Genomic DNA, 24384 nt, shown 5'->3' with positions numbered 1-24384 from the left:
CTCACGCACAGGCCTCTTCTGACTTTAAAAGCCACCATTTTCTTTCATTAAATTCCTAGTCTCTCTGATCCTCATATTTCTAATCACTTAGGGCATGTGAAAATGAGCAAAACTGCATGTATATTGCACTTCTCACAATTTCACAAAAAGGCTCTAGGAGATACAGGAACGTGGATTGAAAGAAATGTTGGAGCCAATAGAAATGGCAGTGCAGTCATTACAAGAGACAAGGAGGCTTGAGTAGTTGTGCTGCATGTGTCAATATACACTGGTGAAGTTGAAATTTGAAATTGAATGCTGTCCTATATTATTCCCTACTTAATGGTTCCCTACCTTGTGTATTAGAAGCAACACTGTATGCATTCCTCATTCCGACCATAGATTCAGCAGAACTCTGTTCACTGGGTTCAGCAGCCTGTTCTTCATTGGTGATAATCTCCAGGGTTCCAAATTCATTCATTTGAAACTAATAACAACATTAATGATTTATTATCACTCAATGTAAAAGGAAAAGATCAGATTGCAAGCAGAAAAAAACAAGTACAATTATTAAAGCAACACAGTTCTCTGTAAATAAGAAATATTGGCACTAGTAAATCTAAACCAATTTATTGCACAAGAAATAGTTAATGAAACAATACACGAGAACAGCAAACTTAACTCAAATGGAAATATATTCAATCAATTCTGCCTTTAGCAACTTCCAAGAAATGTTCCTTCTGACATGTATTTACATATTGAATGAAAATGAAACTTGCAATTGTGTTCTGATATTTTGATTTCCATCTAAGTAACTGAGGAAGTGATCATAATTGTGCTAGGTTTTAATACAGTTATGGAGAAGAACAAAAGTACTAGAGCAATAAAGGTTCTAAGTGGTGCTAAGACTAATATTACTGGACCATTAAGTGACCAAAAGGAAGCAGTTGCTTGAAGGTAAATAAATCCCAGAGCTCTAGGAGGCATTTAAGCAAAAAAAATCAAAGAGTTCAAGATAAACGTGCTTCCAAACAAGGAAGGGACTGCCAAATCTAGAGGCCTCTCATGGCAAGGTGCACAGAGGGGAGGGTAAGGTGTAAAGGAAGCCTATGCAAGACAAATATTTTAGGACTATAATAAAATAAGATGATATAAAGTGTAGGAGTGAAAATAAAAGAGAATTTAATGCAGGGGGTTTTGAAAAATGCCTGTGTCCACAATTACTTATAGTTGTAAAATCAAAAGGATAACTAAAAGCCTACTAGGGAGCACAAATTTTAACCTACTTGTGGAGGCAAAGGATGTAGGTGAGGTCCTTGATGAATACCTTGCGCCTGTCTTCATAAAAAGGGGGATGGTCTCAATGTTGTCGTTGAGGAAGGTGAATGTGAAATATTCTGTGGACTCAGCAAAATAACAGTCATAGTGTTAAGGTGCTTAGAATCTTTTCAAGTGGATAAATCGCCAAGCCCAGAAGAAATATACTCTAGTCTGTTAAAAAGAAGCAAGTGAGAGAACTGCAGAGGCTCTGACAGCAATTTATCCTTGGCTAAAGCAATAGCGCCAGGGGATAGAGGGCTGCTAATGCTCATTATTATTTCGAAAAGGACGAAAGGATAAATTCTGTACAAGTTAGTTCAACTTTGACTTTGAGCAGATCGTTGGAATCAATGTTGAGGGATTGTACAAACCTTTATGATAAAAGGCAGAGATTATTCCATATCAGTCAGAATGGATTTGGAGAATGCAGATTATGATGAAGCAATCTTTATGAGGTGGCAGGAAGCTGAGAGTAGTGCATTTGATTCATTCTGCAAGGATTTTTGTTATGCTCGTAAGAAGGTCGCACTTGGCAGTCTGCGGTAAAATGTCAAGGCACATTCGAAGGGAATATGAAAAATCAAATGTAAAAGAGGTGGCAATTATGGGAAGGAAAGGGGAACAGATGGCCATTCATTGAGTACTATGTATGCACATTTATGCTCTCCACAATATAGAAAAGATGAGCTTGCACAGGAGAGGCTCCAGGATGCAGGAGACTATTGAAAAGACTGGAAAGTTGTGGCTGAGGAGAGAATGGATAAGTGAGGAGGTTAAAGGGGGATTTAAATTGTGGTGTAGGAAATTAGAAGGTCAAAGAAAGAAGAGCTTCTTGAAAGGTTAGGAATGAAAAGCACAAGTAGGACATAGGTAGTGCTGGTAAGTCTAACAATTATTTTTATTGCCCTAATTTCCCTTGAATGGAATGGTTTGCTGGAGAACTTCACCGTCAGTCACTGAAGTCACAAATCAGCCAGACCGAATAGGAGCAGTGAATTTCCTCCCCGAAACACATCCATGGTGTGTGCAACAATCCAGTTATTTTATTAGATTAGATTTTGAGGACACTCAGTCCTCGTTTATTGTCATTTAGAAATGCATGCATTAAAAAATGATACAGTATTTTATTATAATCTAGTTCTGAGCTTCAGAATATTAACTGAAATTAAATTCCACAACTGGGACAGAGTGGTGGTCTCTGGCCTGTTTCAGTTTCTGGGTTACCAGACCAGTACCCTAACTGGTGTCAACAACAAACTCAAATAACATGGTGAGTTGGATTGTTTTATGAGGACTGGAGGAGATTACCGATTTAAGGAGCAGGAAAACTGGAGAAAATTAAAAAGTAGGTCAACAAGTACAGAAATGATGGTAGACAAGATTTTGTGCAAGTTGGACTGCAAAGTTTTGAGGAATTCCCAATTTTACAGAGAGTAGAAAAAGGGAGGCCTATGTGCACAGTGTGGAAGTTTCAAATCTAGGGATAAAACAGATTTCTGCAGCTGCATTAACAGAGCCAAGAATGGAATTAGACAATATTGTAGAGGTGAGAATAGGCAAACCTGAGCAGAAATATAATACGAAGTTTTAAATATTTATATACATATAATCCAAGGATACATATAATCCATGTCTGACGAATCTCATAGAATTTTTTGAGGATGTAACTAGTAGAGTGGATAGGGGAGAACCAGTGGATGTGGTATATTTGGATTTTCAGAAGGCTTTTGACAAGGTCCCACACAGGAGATTAGTGTGCAAACTTAAAGCACACGGTATTGGGGGTAAGGTATTGGTGTGGGTGGAGAGTTGGTTAGCAGACAGGAAGCAAAGAGTGGGAATAAACGGGACCTTTTCAGAATGGCAGGCGGTGACTAGTGGGGTACCGCAAGGCTCAGTGCTGGGACCCCAGTTGTTTACAATATATATTAATGACTTGGATGAGGGAATTAAATGCAGCATCTCCAAGTTTGCGGATGACACGAAGCTGGGTGGCAGTGTTAGCTGTGAGGAGGATGCTAAGAGGATGCAGGGTGACTTGGATAGGTTGGGTGAGTGGGCAAATTCATGGCAGATGCAATTTAATGTGGATAAATGTGAAGTTATCCACTTTGGTGGCAAAAATAGGAAAACAGATTATTATCTGAATGGTGGCTGATTAGGAAAAGGGGAGGTGCAACGAGACCTGGGTGTCATTATACACCAGTCATTGAAAGTGGGCATGCAGGTACAGCAGGCGGTGAAAAAGGCGAATGGTATGCTGGCATTTATAGCGAGAGGATTTGAGTACAGGAGCAGGGAGGTACTACTGCAGTTGTACAAGGCCTTGGTGAGACCACACCTGGAGTATTGTGTGCAGTTTTGGTCCCCTAATCTGAGGAAAGACATCCTTGCCATAGAGGGAGTACAAAGAAGGTTCACCAGATTGATTCCTGGGATGGCAGGACTTTCATATGAAGAAAGACTGGATGAACTGGGCTTGTACTCGTTGGAATTTAGAAGATTGAGGGGGGATCTGATTGAAACGTATAAGATCCTAAAGGGATTGGACAGGCTAGATGCAGGAAGATTGTTCTCGATGCTGGGGAAGTCCAGAACGAGGGGTCACAGTTTGAGGATAGAGGGGAAGCCTTTTAGGACCGAGATTAGGAAAAACTTCTTCACACAGAGAGTGGTGAATCTGTGGAATTCTCTGCCACAGGAAACAGTTGAGGCCAGTTCATTGGCTATATTTAAGAGGGAGTTAGATATGGCCCTTGTGGCTACAGGGGTCAGGGGGTATGGAGGGAAGGTTGGGGCGGTGTTCTGAGTTGGATGATCAGCCATGATCATAATAAATGGCGGTGCAGGCTCGAAGGGCCGAATGGCCTACTCCTGCACCTATTTTCTATGTTTCTATGTAAAATGTCAAGTTCCTTTCAATTGGGTACATCTCTTTTATATGCACAAATAAACTATTAACTGCTCCTTATGGATACTAATCTCTTTTTTTTCAGCTGCCAAATGCAGATCATGACATTTCCAATTAAGCTAAGAAAAGAAGGCTTGATCTACCTCTTAAAAATGCAGAGCAAAAGTTGTTTTCTCCCCCTCTAAATTTAAGCACTTTAGTTTTGTAGTTGTATGCAAATTGAATTTAAAAATCCGGAACCTGTATTTATATAGCACCTTTTGGAGGTTCAACGTGCCCAGTAATATCTTACAGCCTGAAGATGCACTTCCGCAGTGTATAATAAAAGAAATGTCCCTCCCCCTACCTTTTCATTCTGGCGTATCTCCCCTTCTTTTCAGTCTTGAATTTCAAAGTAAAATTTATTTGTGAATCTGTGGAATTCTCTGTGCAGCAGTGGAAGCTACCTCAGTAAATATAGTTAAGACAAGGTTGGATAGATTTTGGCATAGTAGGGGAATTAAGGGTTGTGGGGAAAAGGCAGGTAGGTGGAGATGAGTCCATGGCCAGATCAGCCATGATCTTATTGCAAGGTGGAGCAGGCTTGATGGACCGAATGGCCTACTCCTGCTCCCATTTCTTATGTTCTTGTGTTCTTATTATCAGAGTATATACATGTCACCACATACAACCCTGAGATTCTTTTTCTGTGGGCATACTTAGCAAATCTGTAAAACAGTAACTGTAAACAGGATCAGTAAACTGCAAACATCCAGAAATGTAAACTGTCACCAGACTGTGCAGATGCAAATAATAACTAAAATAATGAGCATGAGATAACAAAATAAGAGCCCTTAAATGAGTGTAGTTATCTCCTTTTGTTCAAAGCCTGATGGTTGAGGGGTAGCAACTGTTTTTGAATCTGGTGGTGTGAGTCCTCAGACACTGTTACCTTCTACCTGATGGCAGCAGCAAGAAACGAGCATGGCCTGGGTGGAGAAGATCTTTGATGATGGATGCTGCTTTACTACGACAATGTTTCATGTAGATCTGCTCAATGGTTGGGAGGGTTTTACCCATAATGTACTGAGCCAAATCCACTGCCTACTGTAGGATTTTCTGCTCAAAGGCATTGTTGTTCTCATACTAGGCCGTAATGCAGCCAGTCAGCACACTTTCCCCACACATCTACAGAAGTTTGCCAAGGCTTTTGATCACATGCTGAATCTCTGCAGCTTCCTGTGGAAACAGAGGAGCTGCTGTGCTTTCTTCACAATTATATTCATATGATGGGTCCTCTGAGATAGTGACACGCAGGAACTTAAAGTTACTGATCCTCCGATGATTACTGGCTCACAGACCTTTGGTTTCTCTCTCCTGAAGTCTACAATCAGTTCCTTGGTCTTGCTGACATTGAGTGAGAGGTTGTTGTTATGACACCATTCAGCCAATTTTCCAATCTCCCTCCTGTATGCTGATTCATCACATTACCCCCTTCGATACCGCCCACAACAGTGGTATCATCAGCAAACTTGTATCTGGTGTTGCAGCTGTCATAGGTGTAAAGCAAGTAAAGCAATGGACCTGTGCTGACAGAGATTGTGGAGGAAATGTTTTTTGCCAACCTAAACTGACGGGTCCATTTGTGAGGAAATCCACGATCCACTTGCACAATGGGGTATTGAGGCCCAAGTCTTGGAGTTTGCTGATTAGTTTAGAGGGGATGATGGTATTAAATGCTGAGCTGGAATCAATAAAGAGTATCCTGATGCATGCATCTTTGTTGTCCAGGTGTTGCAGGGTTGTGTGAAGAGCCAATGAGATGGTATCTGCTGTAGACCTGTTGCCTCAGTAGGTGAATTGGAGTGAATCCAAGTCATTCCTCAGACAGGAGCTGATGGGCCCCAACACCAGCCTCTCAAAATACTTCATCACTGTGGATGCAAGTGCCACTGGGCGATAGTCATTTAGACAAGTTACCACGCTCTTCTTTTGCGCTGGTATAGTTCAAGCCTGCCTGAGGCAGGTAGGTGTCATGTATTGAAGTGGTAAGGTCAGTTAATGTAGTTTGACACTTGACAAGTAAGGTGATGATGTCATCAGTCAGGGACAGAACAACATGTGATTTGAGGGAGCATGGAAGTGAGAATGAGAAGTGAAGACACCTTCAGAGCATGAAGCCTCGAGTCATGATGTGTGCTCTGTCTAATTAAGTACTAAGATAGGTTGCAAATACACAACAGTGGCGATGAGGATACAGACTTTGAAAGTAAACTTAACGTTAGTTGATGAGATTAGAGAAATCTGGGATCCAAAGCTTCCAATATTTGATGGAGCCGGCTATGCTAGGTCCGAGATGGACAAAGTAGCTCAACTCATTTGAAATTTATGCCAACGGTAAAGGACAGATAGTGGACGATAGCGCAACAGATAATACAAAACAAAGACGGAGAGCACTACTTTTGCACCCTGCAGTACCAGATGTACAGGGTATATTCTCAACACTGCCAAGCACGGGACAAGTGACAGACAGTGGAGGATGTGCTGAGTGCTTACTCCATTCCCCAGGTCAACACTATGTCTGCTGGCAGCATTTTCATCAACTTGTCCAAAAACAAGGTGGGACGGTCAGCAGTTCTCTACTTGCCTTCGGCAGGCAGCAAAGGACTATAGTTTTCGAATTGACACACCAAATCAGGCATGCCACAGTGGGAAAATGTAATTCAGTCTATATGTGGAGAAAACTACTGGAGAATATGCAAGGTCTAACACTTGCCTGCACACTGGAATAGTGGCACAATGTGAAGAAGTAGAGGAACAATTATCAGCCGTGTCACTCCAAGGGAGCCAGCCAGAGACCGTGCACCATGTTTCACACCGTGAGGACACAACACATGGCAAAAAGACGGGAAAAGAAAGTCTTCTAATACAAATGAAAGGAAATGCTACAGATGTGGAAACACAAATTACCCAGGTAGAGACCCAAAGTGCCCAGCTGGTGGACAGATGTGTAGAAAATGCACTGGAAAGGACCACTTTGCAAAATGTGCCAGACAAAAGGATTAGAGACACAAAAAGTGAACAACGTTGAGGATGAACAGAAGGAATTTGCATTTGTTGTTAATGAGACAGAGTCATCTGAAAAAGTACAAGTGTAATTTTTGTTTTGGGGTATAAACCTCTGCATGTCAGTAGATTCAGGAGCTAGAGGTAATATGCTGGGTGAAAATAAGTGGGAAAAACTTCAGTCAGAGAAGATGAAGTGCCATACATACATCCCTAAGCCAATTTTGACAAAGATGCACCAACTAAAGTAATAGCAGATGCCAGCCCAGACAAACAGGGGACAGTACTCATACAAAAACAAAATGAAGGAATGGTACCTGTCTGCCCTGTGAGCTGTGGTCTCACAGACTGTGAACGAAAATACTCCCGGAGTGAGAAGCATTAGCAGTAGTATGGGCCTGTGAAAGACTTCATCCTTATCTGTATGGGAGAAAATCTGACCTGATCACAGATCACAGAGATGACTTACAGCCCAAGATCTAAACCATACGCATGCACAGAGCGGGCAATCTTGAAATTGCAACCATATGACTACAGAGTCCTACACATGCCAGGAAAACAGAACACTGCAGACCCACTGTCGAAGCTACTGGGGGGGACTGCTCAAAAGGAGAGACACCAGCATGGTTCAGAAGGATATGTCGGGTTCATAGCTGTGAGCGCTACGCCTAAAACCCTGACAACACAAAAGATAGAGAGAGCCTCAGCCGCAGTTCCAGAGTTGCAGGAGGTGTGTAAAGCCATCATGAATAGACACTTTGAGAACTGTAACGCATGTACACCCATTGTAAATAGTCATAATCATAATTTATTGATCCCGGGGGAAATTGGTTTTCGTTACAGTTGCACCATAAATAATTAAATAGTAATAAAACCATAAATAATTAAATAGTAATATGTAAGTTATGCCAGGAAATAAGTCCAGGACCAGCCTATTGGCTCAGGATGTCTGACCCTCCAAGGGAGGAGTTGTAAAGTTTGATGGCCACAGGCAGGAATGACTTCCTATGACGCTCAGTGTTGCATCTCGGTGGAATGAGTCTCTGGCTGAATGTACTCCTGTGCCCAAACAGAACATTATGTAGTGGATGTGAGACATTGTGCAAGATGGCATGCAACTTGGACAGCATCCTCTTTTCAGACACCACCGTCAGAGAGTCCAGTTCCATCCCCACAACATCACTGGCCTTACGGATAAGTTTGTTGATTCTGTTGGTGTCTGTTACCCTCAGCCTGCTGCCCCAGCACACAACAGCAAACATGATCGCACTGGCCACCACAGACTCAAACACAATAAATGAGCTGTGTGTTGTGGGTCACCTTCTCCTCGAAGGGACACGGACTGTGTTACCTAAAGCCTTGCACACACGGGCACTCGCCCCAGCTCATGGAGGACACTTGGGAATAGTTGGTACAAAACAGCATCTCAGAACCAAGGTTTGGTGGCCAGTGTGGATAAAGCAGCTGAGAAATGCTGCATGACTTGTCACAGCTGTCAAACTCCATCTAAAACCGACCCCCCCAGAACCACTAAAACTGAATCCATTACCGGATGGCCCTTGGCAGGAGGTAACTGTTGATTTGCTTGGACTATTACCAACAAACCATCTCATTCCAGTAGTGATTGATTAGTACAGCCGATTTTATGAATATGACATTTTGACCTCTACCACTGCAGAGAGTTATTGACAGTCTGGAGAACATTTTCAGAAGACATGGTTGGCCCATAGCTCTCAAATCAGATAATGGACCTCAATTCGTGTTTGAGGAACGTGTTTACAGACTGGATATTGAACTTTTTACTGTTGGACTTCGGCCACATTCCACCGTGACACAACACTTGGCAGCATGGGAGGTTGTTCCTGCCTGTGGCCATCGAACGTGCAGCTCCTCCCGTGGAGGGTCAGACACCTTGAGCCAATAGACTGGTCCTGGACTTATTTTCCATCTGGCATAGTTTGTATTTTGGTGTTTGATTGTTGGGGTTTTTTGTATTGCTATATTTACGCTCTATTCTTGGTTGGTGCGGCTGTAACGAAACCAAATTTCCCTCTGGATTAATAAAGTATACCTATCTATCTAATTCAGATCGAACAGATCAAGTAACATTGTGGCAGTAATGGAATCAAACACCTTAAAACAATGGCTCAGGCAAATTGTGAAGTGAAGTGCCAAATGCCTCACTGATGAAAAGGATTAGGATTGCTGAAGCAGAAGGACTTGACTGGAAATGGGAACTGAGAAAGTATGTGACTGTGTACAGATGTGTGGAACTTGCCACTACAGGGAAAAGTCCTGCCGAACTTCTCTACAACTGCAAAATGAGGGGGAAGTTACCAGACATCAAGGAAGTACACAGAGCAGAACTCGGTAGTTCATGATCGGGACGCAGAACAAAAAGGAAAGTACAAGCTGTATGCAGACAATCACAGAGGAGCACAAGAGTCTACTGTAAAAGTTGGGGACATTGTGCTTACCGGGCCAGAAAAAGTGGACAAATTCACCCCACCTTTCAGAACAACACCACACAGGGTGGTGAGGAAAACTGGAAATCAAGTGATAGTTGAATCTCCAACTGGAGTGCAGTATGCAAGGAACACCACACGTTAAAAAAACGTTCAACACTAGAAACTTCTGACAAACAGGAGGAAATTCAAGGACTTGACATAAGGTACCGAGACAGCAGGACAATATGATGGATAGTTATGGACGAGCTCAGGTTCACAGTGAGCAAAAGCTATTACCAGACATTGAAAGCAAAGAGAAACTGGTAGAAAGACCTCAAAGGGTTAGAAGACAATCTCTGAGGTTTAATGATTTTGTATTGAAGTAGAGCTTTAAGTTGTGGGTTTTGAAACAATGAAAACTGTTGTACTGGAGTTTTCAGTTCTGGAGTTACCACTAAGTTGAAACAGAAAATGTGTTGGTGAAAGTCATGCGTATCAGAGAATATGTGTTGAATTGAAATGGTTAAATCTGTGAGTTGAATGTGTTCTACAACATTGAAGTTAATTTCACAGGAAAGGAGGGATGTCATGTATTGAAATGGTAAGGTCAGTTAATGTAGTTTGACACTTGCCAGCCCCGGTGATGATGTCATCAGTCTTGGTCAGAACAACACGTAATGAAAGGGAGGATGGAAGCGAGAATGAGAAATAAAGACACGTTCAGAGCATGAAGTGTCCAGTCATGATGCACGCACTATCTAGTTAAGTACCAATGTAGGTTGCAAATACACAACACTGCCAGAGTGAGAGATTGAAGGTATCTATGAATACACCAGCCAGTTGGTCAGCACAAGTCGTTCACTGTGTATTCATTTCCATAGATGCTGCCTGACCTGCTGAATTTCTGCAGCATTTTGTGTGCATTACTAAGGAAATGTTATAACCCATCTCCAAAATTGTAGCCTCAATTTAAGCCATTTCACTTTTATGGAATAAAAGACAATCTCAAAATTTAATCCATTTTATATTTGTACATATAGAAGCACAGTTTGAAACTACTCTTAAAATATGAAAGATGTATTCTAACTCTTTGCACGTTCCAAAAGAATTGCATGTACCAAATAAAATTTGTAAAACTTTCTTGGTCTTGTGTTACATCACTTGTTGTAAGAGTTTTAGATCCGTGATATAAAACAGTGAGGGAACATGAGTTGAATTTTGTTGGCAGTGGGTAACAGTTCCAATTGCATCTTCAAGAATTCAGCTGCTCCTCTTAAGTAAACTGTGGCTGGTGTGGCACTGCTACAAGGCTTAGATATTCTTAGTGACCAATTTTTTATATTTTGAGTATCAAGGAAATTTCTGGACACTGATGTGAATATTATGGGCCTAAGAAGAAAAGATCTTCAAATTTATAGCTGATTTCAATAAGAAAAAACAAACTCACCACATTTGAAAGGGTCTAAAATTTCAGATTTCAGGGCCAAAGATAATAGAATTAGAGGAGCATCAAACAAGAAAAGTGTGCTCGTCAATCAAGCCAAACTCAATGCTATTAATTTTGAGATGATAGATGTTGATAAAAATAAGCAAAATCACTTTAAAAAGATTATAGCGGAATGATCATAAAAGGAAGGTTGGTATATTTGGTTCATAAGACACCAAAAAGTGACACTTCTAAGTGGCAAAGACTGAAGAGACCACAAGTGTTGGAATCGAGAACACAAAAAGAACACAGGAAGAATTCAGCAGGTCAAGCAGCATCTGCAGAGGCAAATGTGCATGACATGATGCAGGGTATAGATCTGAAACTTCAACAAGCATCGTAGCTTCCGCAGATGCTGCTTAACCTACTGAGTTCTTCCAGTATTGTTCTTTTAAACTAATGCATGACAAAATTCAAACAAGATTAAAGAAATGGAGTTTTCTGACAAAATCCAACAGAAGCGCTAAGTCAAAGACCTAGAAAATAACAATGCTGCACTTCTTTCTGCTTCTAGTAAAACTTACCCATTCAAAGCTGCAGTTTTTACCATTTGTTCATGCCTGTGGCAGTCCACTCTTAACTGACCCTGATGGTAGTAAGCTGCCTTCCCAATCAATGCAGTCCTTGAGGCCCAGCTGCTAGTTCAAGAATTTTGTCCCCACCTTGATGGAGAAACAGCAATACATTTTCGGGTCCAAAGAGCAAGTTTTTAAGGGTATTGCAACTGGTGGCAGTCCATGCCCCAGTGCACTCATCCAGCAAGATCGCTGAGATCAGAAGTTTGGGATGCACTGATGATACCTGGGAAAGCTACACTGATAGAACACTGTTGCCGGGTGCAGCAATGTCAGTGGTGGAGTTGAGGATTGGGGATCGTGTTCCAACCCAGTCAGCTGCTTTGTGCTTAAGGGTATTTTTGCTTCTTTAAAACTGTGCATCACATTCCTGATGGCAAGGCCTTTAGGAAATAAAAAGAAACATATCACCTTTCTTCAAGTTAGGTATTTTGTGGACCAGTCCCCCTCTCGTTTCCTACTACATTTTAACCCAAACTCAGTAAGTACCACCTGATAGCAGAGAGAATGACCCAGTCCGTCATTTTGCTCAGGGATGGATTTAGACTGATGGGGTAGCATCGGTCCAGCCTGCATTTATTCCATTTTTTTGTGAGAAGGACACAACTCTTGGGTAGTTACTGGTATTGAAACATATGGGCAAAGGTAGAAGTAGTTTTTTTAAAGAGACACAGTATGGTAACAGGCGCTTACAGCCCACGAAGCATGTACTACCCAATTACACCCACGTGACCAATTAACCTATGGTGTCTTTTGATTGTGGGAGGAACCAAGAGCCCACATGAACACACAAACTCCTTGCAGACAGCAGCAGCAACTGAACCCGGGTCACTAGCGCTCTAGTAGCATTACACTAACCGCTATGTCTCCGCTCTGGGGACTAGATTTCGGTGCCACAATGTGAATGTTATCAGATTTATTCACTTTATCTGCATCTAGTATCTCAGCACTTAGTACCACTTAAATGGAAAGTGGGTTTTGTGATAAGCAGCAATCTCTGGGAGAGGACACAACCACTCATTCAGCATTTGTGGCTTGCCTGCAAGCAGCTTAAGCTGAAATTTTGTAATCACATGCTAGACACTGTCATGGTTGAAAATGCTTTATGTTTAAGGAGCATCCACTGCCTGTTGTTCAATTACCCACCACTATTCATGAATTAAATAGCAGGATTGTAGAGCTCTGATCTGATCCTTTCATTATAGGACTGCTCTGCGCACTCCACAGTCTAATATCCATATAGTCCTCTTTTGCAGCTCCATTTTACCACAACTTGCTGCTGTTCCTGACACCTGCTTCTACACTTCAAAATAAAATAAGTGAATCAGATTTGGACTCCTGGCTTCTTCTTAATGGTGGAGTAACAAAATTACAGAATGTGTGGCTATTATTACTTTTGGTCTACAATGCATTAAGGATCTTCAGATTAGAACTATCATATCAGAATTTATTTGTCATAATGGCACCACGACCCGGCTGGTGGCGTAGTGGCATCAGTGCCGGACTTCGGGACGAAAGGTCCCGAGTTCGAATCCAGCCGGCTCCCCTGCACGCTTTCCATCTGTGCTGGGTTATGAGCTGGTGATCTCTTTGGAAACTCACCCGGCAGAAGGCAATGGCAAACCACTGCTGTAACTTGCCTCGTACGCAGTTCCCCACTACGTCAGAGAGGCGCGGAGGGAAATTGTCCACTAAGCTCCGGATGCGACGTACCCTTCTTTTTTCTTTCCCCAATGGCACCACAAAACCCAACAGAAGGTGCTTCAGTGGAGATTTTCTTTCAACCAATGAGTTCCCCAACTAAGAGGTCTACGTCCTCTCTCAGCGCTCCCACAAACCAGTCCAGTCAAGTCAAGTCAAGTTTATTGTCATTTAACTACATGCATGTATACTGTCCAATGAAACAGCGTTTCTCCAGACCGGGATGTAAAGCACAGTAGTACATGTGACACACATATAATGCACAATAACTTAGGAAAGTAAGAGTTCAATCAACAATTGAATTACGCATGGATAAACAAAATGAAGTGCATAAATTAAATATTGATGGCTAAAGTACAAATTATCCAGTGACATTTTGAATGCGATTCGGCAGGGAGTTCAGAAGCCCAGTGGCCTGAGGAAGAAGCTGTTTCCCCATCCTGACTGTTCTTGTATTTATGCATCGGAGTCTCCTGCCTGATGGTAGAATGTCAGAGGATGCTGGATGGGTGGGTGGGATCTTTGATGATACTAAAGGCCCCGCGTATGCAGTGCTCCTGATAAGTGCCCCCCATGAATGGTAGGGAGACCCCAATGATCCTCTTGGCTGTTTAACTCTACGACTAGTATTCAACATGAAATAATACTTCATAGCCGAGGAGGAACAGGATAATGTCCAGGTAACCCTGCCTACATTTGACCTGACCGTATGAAATTTGGTGATGTCCAGGGTCAATGCTGAGGATTCCCAAGACCTTTCCCTCTGCAACAGGTATCATGGTAACACCGCCTTGTGTTGCTTTCTCTTGTTGGGATAGAACAAACCCAGGTATCATGATGGAGGTATTTGATAAGTTAGAAACATAGAAAATAGGTGCAGGAGTAGGCCATTCGGCCCTTCAAGCCTGCACCGCCATTCAGTATGATCATGGCTGATCATCCAACTCAGAACCCTGTACCTGCTTTTGCTCCATACCCCCTGATCCCTTTAGCCACAAGGGCCATATCTAACACCCTCTTAAATATAGCCAATGAACTAGCCTCAACTGTTTCCTGTGGCAGAGAATTCCACAATTCTCTGGCTAATAGTTACACACTGGTTGCAGAATCATTACCAGGTGCTTGCTTTACTTATCTAATAGGTACTGTTTTCATAATTTAGGTACATACTGAAAGGTTTGTTGAGCACTGCATAGAATTAACTGAACGGTATGTATATCTGTCATGTCAGATTCCAGTGGCTTGTTCAGTGCCCTGCAGTACATCCTTCTATGTTCGTGTTATATTCTGCTGCAGTAATTTGGTACAACTGAAATGATATAGCTAGCCAGAGTCAACCACCATGCTACAGGTGTGAGCTTAAATTAGGAGAAGAGCAGCTTAATGCTGTTAGTGGGCACGTAATTGACAAGCTGTGCCACATGATTCAGAGACACAAACTCAAAGCAAACCATTCACATACAAGAGAAAATCTGCAGATGCTGGAAATCCAAGCAACACACACACAAAATGCTGGAGGAACTCAGCAGGCCAGGCAGTGTCAAAGGAAAAGAGTCCAGTCCTGCCGAAGGGGCTTGGCCCGAAACATCAACAGTACCCTTTTCCATAGATGCTGCCTGGCCTGCTGAGTTCCTCCAGCATTTCGTGTGTGTTGCTCAAAATCAAACCATGACCACTGAGGAAGGTCAAAATATTTAAAAGTTGAAAAATAAAAAGTAGCCTTAATTGTTATATGTACATCTAAACATAGAGAAACATGGTGTTTACATTAACAACCCACAGTCTGAATACGTGCTGGGGACAGCCCACAAGTGCTGGCACGATTCCAGTGCCAACATCGCATACCCACAATCTGCTAACTCTAACAAGTGCAGTTTGTCTTCAGAAAGTGGGAAGAAACCAGAGAGCCCAGAGGAAACCCACATGGCCAGGGTGAGAACATACAAACTCCTTACAGAAAGCAGCAAGAATTAAGTATCGAGCATGATGAATAGAAAAGTGGAGCGCTCTAATAACAGTTGAAAATTTATATTAGGTAGAGAAATTTAAATTCAGTTAATTAAATCATCTGATGGATATGGGAAAAAAATCACATCAGTGGCTTTGATGGAATTAAAAATTCATTCAAATAACGTCTGAGGAAATCTGTCATCCTTGCCAATTCTGGCCTGTGCACAACATACATACATTTCTACGGCCATCAGTAGCAGTTTTCCAGACTGCCTCTGCATAGTGATTACATGCATTATATAAATGTAATAAAATTTAAGACATTATTTTCTCATTTCCTTAGAACACAGAGGCCATTGACACATCGACCCTATATGGTTCTTAGAGCAATGTCACAAATCCCGTTCCCCTATGTCTGCATTACTGCCTATACCTCAGGCTTGTCAACTCCATCCTGATTCACCAACCACCCAATGACACTCGGGATAATTTACAGAAGTCAATTAAACCTACAAACCACCAAGTCTCTGGGAGAAAGTCAAAGCCTGAGTGACACACAGCCATGCAAGAATGCCCTGACTGCACAGAGATTCCTGCATGCAGAAAACTAGCTTGCCCTCAAGCCAAGGTATTTAACTAGACTACAACGGAGACACGAGACTGCAGATGCTGGAAGCTGGAGCAAAAACTTCAGTTGGTGGATGATCCTCAGGCATCATCCTTAGAGGGAGGCGATCATAGGCTAGAAACCAGGATGGCACCAAGCTGTGATCTTTGTTGAGTCATGGTTTAGATTTATTTAATTTAAAAAATTTTTTTTTAGGTTTGTAAGGGTGGTTTTGGGGGCAGAGATGAGAGTTAGAAGTCAAGTTTAATGTTCAAAGTAAATTTATTGTGGAAGTGCATACATGCCACCATATAAAACCCTGAGATTCATTTTCTTGTGGACATACACAGTAAATCCAGGAAACACAACAGAACCAATGAAAGAGTCCACCCAACAGGATGGGCACCGATGTGCAAAAGACAACAAACTCTGCAATACAAAATAAATAAGCAATAAATATCGAGAACATGAGATGGAGAGCCTGATGGCTGGGGGTAATAACTGTTCCTGAACCTGGTTAGTTAGGGTTTAGGGACAGGAATGCATGGGAATTAGAGGTGATGCCTGAGTCCAAGTCTCTGCTCCGTGTCTGAAGCCGGCGAAGCAGGCGCAGGACATCTGTGGTTTGACGGCCATCTCGGTTCACTGAGTTGTCAATGGGTTCCACAGTCGGAGTCCCATGTGGGAAGGAGGAACAAGTTATAATGATTCCCACCACCCCCCCACACCCCAGATTCCCAAATCGGTGTATTCGCAATTCAAGGCTTAGTGTTTGGTGATCGGCATCTCCTGGGATCAATGCAAAGAAACAAGGCCCAAAGGCCGAATCTGAAGTTGAGACCTACTGGTCAGAGCCAAGTCTGCGAATTTCTGAGAGTCCATGGGGAAGTTGAAACCTGAGACCAAGTCCACTGGAGGCTGAAGGCTAGAAGCCTATCCTGGGGTTAATGGACTGTGTATATGTGTGGGAGGGATGGAGAACAGGGCATGTTTTGCTGTTGTTGTTTAGTTGCTTGGTGTGTTCTGTGTTATTCTGCTGAGCACTGTAGGCATGCTACACTCACACCAGAAAGTATGGCCACACTTACAGGCTGCATCCTTGGGTGTGCTGGCTCTTAACAAAATGAAACACATTTCAACATACATGTGATAAATAAACTTGAATCCTGGGGAACGGACAAACAACATTCTTCACCGGGACTAAAACAGAACAGATATAATCAACGTAAAGGAGATGAGTGAGAGGGGGAGATGCAAGCAAGCAGTAGGTGGATTCAGGTGAAGAGAAGTTCCAGCAAAATCGATCAACCCTTCCCCTTCCATCCCACTCTCATTTATCTCACACCTTCCATCTCCATCAAAATGCTACTCATGACCACCCAAGTCACGTTGCTGGTAGCAGCCTTTAGAACATAGGAGCAAGACCCAACAGATTGCCCGGGAACACTGTACAGCTATTTGCAGTCCACCAGTATAAAAATGATATTCCAATTTATGCCAACAGGATCACAGGAAACAATTTGTAGGTCAACATCTGACGAATTATAAATAAACCCTCATCAACACCACAGCTGAAGCTTAGAATATCTAGTTTTTAGCTCTTTGCATAGTGGGAAGTTTTATAGAACAAGATTCATTTAAATGCTGCTCGGTGTGAGGTAATAAAGTATTTTAATAAAGTCAGGAGCTTAAGGTGCTTTCATGTTTAATGTCGCAAACATGGCATGGACTAGACGGACCAAAGGGCCTGTTTCTGTGCAGTACTTTTCTGTGACTCTATGATGCTAAAGAAATGGGAAAGGATGAACAGAAGCAGATGCATTCCAACCGTGTAAGGTTGAAAGGGGTAAACAGAAGACTGAAAATAAGAGGTGGAGGCCAAAAGCAGAATGAGTCACATCACTCACTTCCAAGACATTAAAGTTCACTACCAGATTTGGAGTAGAGCACAGGAAAGTAGGTGAAGCAAAGATAAACAGAAGGATATTGAAAACAGGCCCCCGACAGGAGATTAGGGCTCCTGTTCATACAGGGCTGTGTTCTTCACTATAAGGCCTCATATGGCCCCATGGTGACTCCCTGTGACCCAGAGTAGAATTGGGGGACAGAAACACTGCAGGTCAACAGATCAGGCCATAACCCAGAGTGATGCCAGAGGCATGGGCAAAGTGGGGTAGGCAAAAGAGCCAGGTTTGAAGTTAGGAGCCAAAGGCTGGGACCTGGAACTAAAGACTATAACAGAGACAGCACTGTGGACAGGGTGCCCAAAGAGAGAGAGGGGGGCATCAAGACTGAAAGTAGTGGATCGATGGAAGGAAAGTAGGTGTCAGAGAATCCTAAGGTTTGGGGTCGGTAAAGAAACTTAAAGATCTATATCACATAACGGGGGAACCTCTAAGTATCTCAGACCAGACATTTGTATATCATCTCAAAATTAAGTTCAAGTTTAATTGTCATTCAACCATTTCTGAATATCCATGAATAATAATAATAATAGGCATCCATTAGTCTCGTGAGACCATAGATTTGCACCTTGGAGGGTTTCCAGGATGCAGGCCTGGACAAGATTGTATGGAGGACTGGCAGTTGCCCATGCTTGCAAGTCTCCCCTCTCCATGCCACCAATGTTGTCCAAGGGAAGGGCACTAGGGCCAATACAGCTTGGCACCGGTGTTTTCGCAGAGCAATGTGTGGTTAAGTGCCTTGCTCAAGGACACAACACGCTGCCTCAGCTGAGGCTCGGAGTAGCGACCTTCAGATCTCTAGACCAACGCCTTAACTATTTGGCCAAGCCCCACGAATACAGCCAAACAAAACGGCGTTACTGAAGCACCAAGGTGCAATACACAATACCTGCAGTCACATACAGCACACAACTCATACAGAACATATAAGACAACCATAAAATACTATCACACAAAAAAATATAGTCCAAGTCCTTGAGTCCATGAATGTTGCAGCAGTCTGCAATCAAACACAATACGTTGTCTTCTGCCAATTGAACACCGAAGGCAACACTGACTCCATAATGTACTCTGCACTGCACTGACTCCGATGCCTCCACTCTGGGCGGCAGCAACAGGCAGCACTGTGGCTTGAAGCTTAGTCCTCACCACCACCGAGACCACGCAGTTCCCCTGCCATCTGCCCCTATCATCTACCAAGAAATCAGTGAATTGGATTTGCAGCATACCACATTAATGTTCAGCAGGGTCTTGTGATCACAAGGAAAGCGAACAAGGTGATCAGTTGCTGTTAGACGCAACCCCAGTCACCAATGTAACATTCAGTTCTGGGAACATTGCACACTGGGAACTGAAGTCCTTTATTATATACTCAAATAACACATCTTCTCACTTTAAAGAAAAATACCTCATAAACTTGCAAGAAACATTAATGCTTTCCAACAAAGGTATTTACATTAACTTCAATTGTAATGAACAAATAAAGTCCTTAATACACTCAGCAACTCTCAATCAGTCTCTGGGGTGGTTTGGCAATCCTTTTTGGTCTGCTATTTCTATCCACAGATATACTGCTTTCACTTGCTATGTTAATATCAATGTTTTTCTGAGAACTCTGAACAACAAGTTTATTTTTCACATCTGCTGGCCCCTTTGGTGTACTGACAGATGACTTGTCACAGCCATGGGTTGGAGCTTGCGGTCGTAGATCTACATGGTTCCTTCTCAGAGGTGTTCCTCGCACCATCAGAATCTGGTAGGAACAGGTGCCAGAATCATAATCTCTGATTTGCACTTGATCTCCAGGCTTCAGGACTGTTAAGCATTTACAGTCTTGTCATGATGCTGTTTCTGTTTTTCTTTCCCTTTCTGCTTAACCAATTTGACCTGGTGTGCTCCTTTAGGTTTCAACAAACTTTCATAAACTGGGAGGTCAGTGCATCTGTGTCAACCCGTCAGCATTTGTCAAGACAAAAATATTTTATTGTCCTTTAACCCTATATAAGTAGATTACACCTATAATGTATATAGAAACAAGATAACGTTTCTCCAAAACTATGTGTAAAGCACAGTGGTACACATAACACACGATAACTTATGAAGGCAAGGAAAGATCTACAGATGAATCACATAAATAACAAACAATATTGTAAGGTATATAACAGATTAACCAGATAGGGCTGGTGAAAGACCATTCTGCAGTGGCACATTTCTGTAAATCATTAGACTTCTGTGGAAATCCTCTTGTCCATCTTCCACTTTCTTCATGAGGCTTTTCACTGCCTTGATCGAACTCTGCTAGGCCATTAGATTTTGGGGAATGTGGGCTTGAAGTTATATGTTGAAACCGCCCAAACATTGGCAAAGGACTTGAATTCACAGCTTAAAAACTGTGGACCATTGTCTGATACTACTTCACACTGAACTCCATGCCTCACAAACACAGTTTTTAGGAAGGTGATGGCCACTTTGCCGGATGCTAATTGGAGTGCTGTAGCCTCTGGGTAAATGGAAAAGTAGTCTGTTACAACAATGTAACTCCTCCCACTACATTCAAACAGATCCACTCCGACTTTGAAGTACGGCCTGTCTGATACATGGTGTGGTGTAAGTGGTTCTACTTGCTGCTTTGGTCTGTAGGTAAGACATATCTCACTTGAAGCAGTGGTCTGGTTGATGTTTTGGTTCATTCTTAGGCAGTACATTACTCCTTGAGCATTTTGTTTACAATTTTCCTCACCAAGATGCCCATCACATATCTTCTGGCGCATTTCCTTGCGTAGCAACACTGAAATCACAAACCTGTTCCCTTTGATGACTATATCTTCCACTACTGACAGTTCAGCTCTGCATGCCCAGTAATCCCGAATACACATTGGACAGTTGTCAGTGTCTTAACACCAAACCTTTCTCTTTATTTAATTTCAAATTGATATTCCATGTTACGTCTAGCACCTGTCTCAGTCGTGCATCATGTTCATCCTTGGTGGACTCCAAATGATGATGTCATCCATCATGGTCTCGACACCAGGTATGCCCTCAAAGATCGTGTGGATGGTTTTATGGTAGACGTTTGGTGCATACAGTAACCCAAGAAAGCAGTATCTTCTCTCTGGTGTGTTAAAAGTACAGTCTTCAATTTGCCTCATCAAGCTTCATCTGCCAAAACCCAGACAACACATGGAGTTTGCTAAACCACTTGGTACCAACAAACGGGGACATGATCTCATGCTGGAAATTTAAAATGCTCTGTATTGATGGCTTTATTGGGTCTAGACATTTTGGCAAATGCTCCTTTTGTCTTTTGCACATTGAACAGTGATCTCACCCAATTGGTTGGTTCTTCAGTTTTCTTAATGATATTCATCAATTCCATGTGTGCTAGGTCTTGTTTAAGTTTGTCTCGGAACTTTGCTGCATGCATGGACAACAGGAGTTACTGTCTCATCTAAATCAATTTTGTGTACACCAAATAAGCATCCAAGACATCTGTGTATTCTTCCATAAGCTAAGTGTGGTCATCTTTGGTCTGTGAAGCCAGTACAAAAACTCTTTTCACCAGGTTGAGCTTTTCTCATGCACTCAGACCTAATACAGGCTGTACTCACTGTTCAACAATCAGTAGCTGTGCTTTTAGGTACTTGAAGTTCATCATACAGCCTCCTTTCACTGGAATGTTCTCTCCAGTATAGCCTGTCACTTTTAACTAAACTGGGTAAATCTTACTCTTTACTTTGACAGCCTTGTAATCATCCTTAAATAACAGATTCACCAGGGCTTTGGTGGCCAACTTGAATGGAATTACTGTCTCATTCGCAGTCACTGGAACAGCCCATTCTGTTTTACCAGCACAAGCAGTCTGCAGAGAATTTACAAAAACTTCCTCCGTTTCCTCAGCAATCATGTGCACCTTTCTCTTGGTAGCCCCAGCTTTGCAGTACTTGGCAAAATGATGCTTCTCCCTACAATTATTGCAGGACTTTCCATAAGCAGGCCACCTCTTTGGAATGTGACTGCCTCCACATTTAAAAACGCAAACACGATGAAATCTGCAGATGCTGGAAATTCAAGTACACACACAAAATGCTGCCTGGCCTGCTGCGTTCCACCAGCATTTTGTGTGTGTACTTGCCTCCACATTTGCTGTATTTACTGTTTGACACTACCACTTTGCTATGCTGTTGCTTTGGGAAATGCCTTGTGCTCTTGCCCCTTTGTTTTCACAGCATACGCTATTGTTTCTGCTCTGTACAGCTCTCTAGATTGTGGTCATATGGTCTCCACTGCCCTACACATATTCGCAGCCCTTTTTTAGCAACAGATCTTTTCCATGGGGCAAGATTTCTCTGAACCCATTATCTGAAGTTCCATAAACTATTTTGTCTCTAACTGGTGATTCTCTCAAATCCCCAAACTCACAGGACTTACTCAGTGTGTGAAACTCAGCTAAGTATTAGTCAAAGCTAACAGCTTATTTCCAGTCACAAGAAAAGAACTTAGTATCTTTCAAACGTGATATTTATACTTGAGACAAAATACTCTTCAAATTTTGCCATTAGAGCATCCAATGGCAAGGTTATTTCATTATTTTGAAAGCTGTTATAGACGTCCAAAGCATCTTCGCCAATCGCACGTAGAAAGACAGGTGCTTTCAGTTTTTCCATCCACAGTTCTGCCTCTGCTCGTGGCTGTTAGAAGCATTGACTAAATTGCTGGTAAACTGTACAGGTGCAGGAGGACTTGGGTTATCCATAATAGAATTTTCGGGGTCCACCTGGTATTCTCTTGGTGAATCTGGTAAACTTCAGCAGCTTCAGGACACAACATGCTCTCTGGTTGGCAGCTTCTCTCCGTCGGAACCAGCATTTCTTTCCTATTCGCTCGCGGTATTCAGTTACACTCCATATTTAGGCCTCACGCTGACTTCCGACACCATGTTGCTTCTTCCTGACAAAAGACAAACTTAGTATGGGCAAAACTAAACACGTTTATTTACAGAACACTCCAGTTACGGCTCCTAGCTTGACACCCACGCGTGCAGTCCCAGTTACCAACATCACATCCAGTTCCAGTGAACCGCCCACACTGCACACTGGGAACTGAAGTTCTTTATTCTGTACACACATAATTATACAGGGTCTTGCAATCATATAAAACACATTTAAAAAAGACAAAAGCACCTTTGGTTAGCTCCATAGAAGCCACTGCATCTGAGCACACAGACATCTTACTGGAAGAACCGAAAGGTAAAAATTGTAAATTCTCAATACACTTAATATCCAACGCAAGGAGCCCAGATTTTCAAATTTAAAAAAATTTAGACTACAGCAGATCAAGTACACTATAAGTACTTAATGTTTAAATACTTCTGTAAGTACACAGGTACACTTTTATCCACTTTGTCAATCATACATTGTGTTGCTACTTTGTAATTTACTGCCTCAAAAATATTTCTCAGGAAATTGCATGAAATGCGATGTCTTGGAAATAAACTTACATATTTTTGTGTGTTTGACTTGGCCCATTAGAAGGCAATCTGCTCTCAGCCTGTGAGTCTCATCCATAGGCCATCACAGTCACATTACATTTACCAACCTAGGGTTACAACAGGAGAACCACAAACATGAGAGAATCTGCAGGAACTCAGCAGACCAGGCAGCATCTACAGAAAAGAGGAGTCGTTTCGGGCAGAGACCCTTCATCAGAACTCAAGATAAGGATTACAATGGGTAATTGATGCTGTGATGGACACAAGGTATTGCTCCGGCAACTTTTCATGACTAATAAAAGCACAAAAAGCTCTCCCACCACTGAATGGCAATTGCCAAGTTATTCAAACCGCAACACAAAAACTCCGATTTAGCTAAAAGCCAGTAGCACAGAGCCACAACATCCCTTCCCTCCAAGGAATGCCAGATTCCATGTTTAAGATCTGGGTTTTGGCATTACTACCTAGTTCTGATTTGCACTGTGGGGATTCATCAAATTCAGATTACTTATTATGATTCAAACAGAGCCCAAAGAAAACCCAAACATGAGGAATCCTGCAGATGCTGGAAATTCAAGCAACACACATCAAAATTGCTGGTGAACACAGCAGGCCAGGCAGCATCTCTAGGAAGAGGTACAGTCGACGTTTCAGGCCGAGACCCTTCGTCAGGACTAACTGAAGGAAGAGTTAGTAAGAGATTTGAAAGTGGGAGGGGGAGGGGGAGATCCAAAATGATAGGAGAAGACAGGAGGGGGAGGGATGGAGCCAAGAGCTGAACAGGTGATTGGCAAAAGGGATATGAGAGGATCATGGGACAGCAGGCCCAGGGAGAAAGAAAAGGGGGAGGGGGGAAAAACCCAGAGGATGGGCAAGGTGTATAGTCAGAGGAACAGAGGGAGAAAAAGGAG

At 42.4% G+C, this 24384-nt stretch overlaps 1 protein-coding gene across 4 annotated transcripts in view; it reads right to left on the bottom strand.

Moving 5' to 3' along the window:
- LOC140195107 (lethal(3)malignant brain tumor-like protein 4) overlaps positions 1-24384 on the bottom strand; it is a 402850-nt gene that overhangs the window by 317773 nt on the left and 60693 nt on the right. For 3 of the 4 annotated variants that reach the window (XM_072252853.1, XM_072252873.1, XM_072252862.1), the window contains exon 4: positions 334-466. The exons of the other annotated variant lie outside the window; for it this stretch is intronic. In XM_072252853.1, coding sequence (XP_072108954.1) covers positions 334-466 — 133 coding nt within the window. The remainder of the gene's footprint in view (positions 1-333; positions 467-24384) is intronic. 4 annotated transcript variants of the gene reach the window in all.

The sequence above is a fragment of the Mobula birostris genome, chromosome 1, assembly GCF_030028105.1.
Source record: "Mobula birostris isolate sMobBir1 chromosome 1, sMobBir1.hap1, whole genome shotgun sequence".
NCBI classification, from domain to species: domain Eukaryota; kingdom Metazoa; phylum Chordata; class Chondrichthyes; order Myliobatiformes; family Myliobatidae; genus Mobula; species Mobula birostris.
This window is presented reverse-complemented; position numbering and strand designations above follow the sequence as displayed.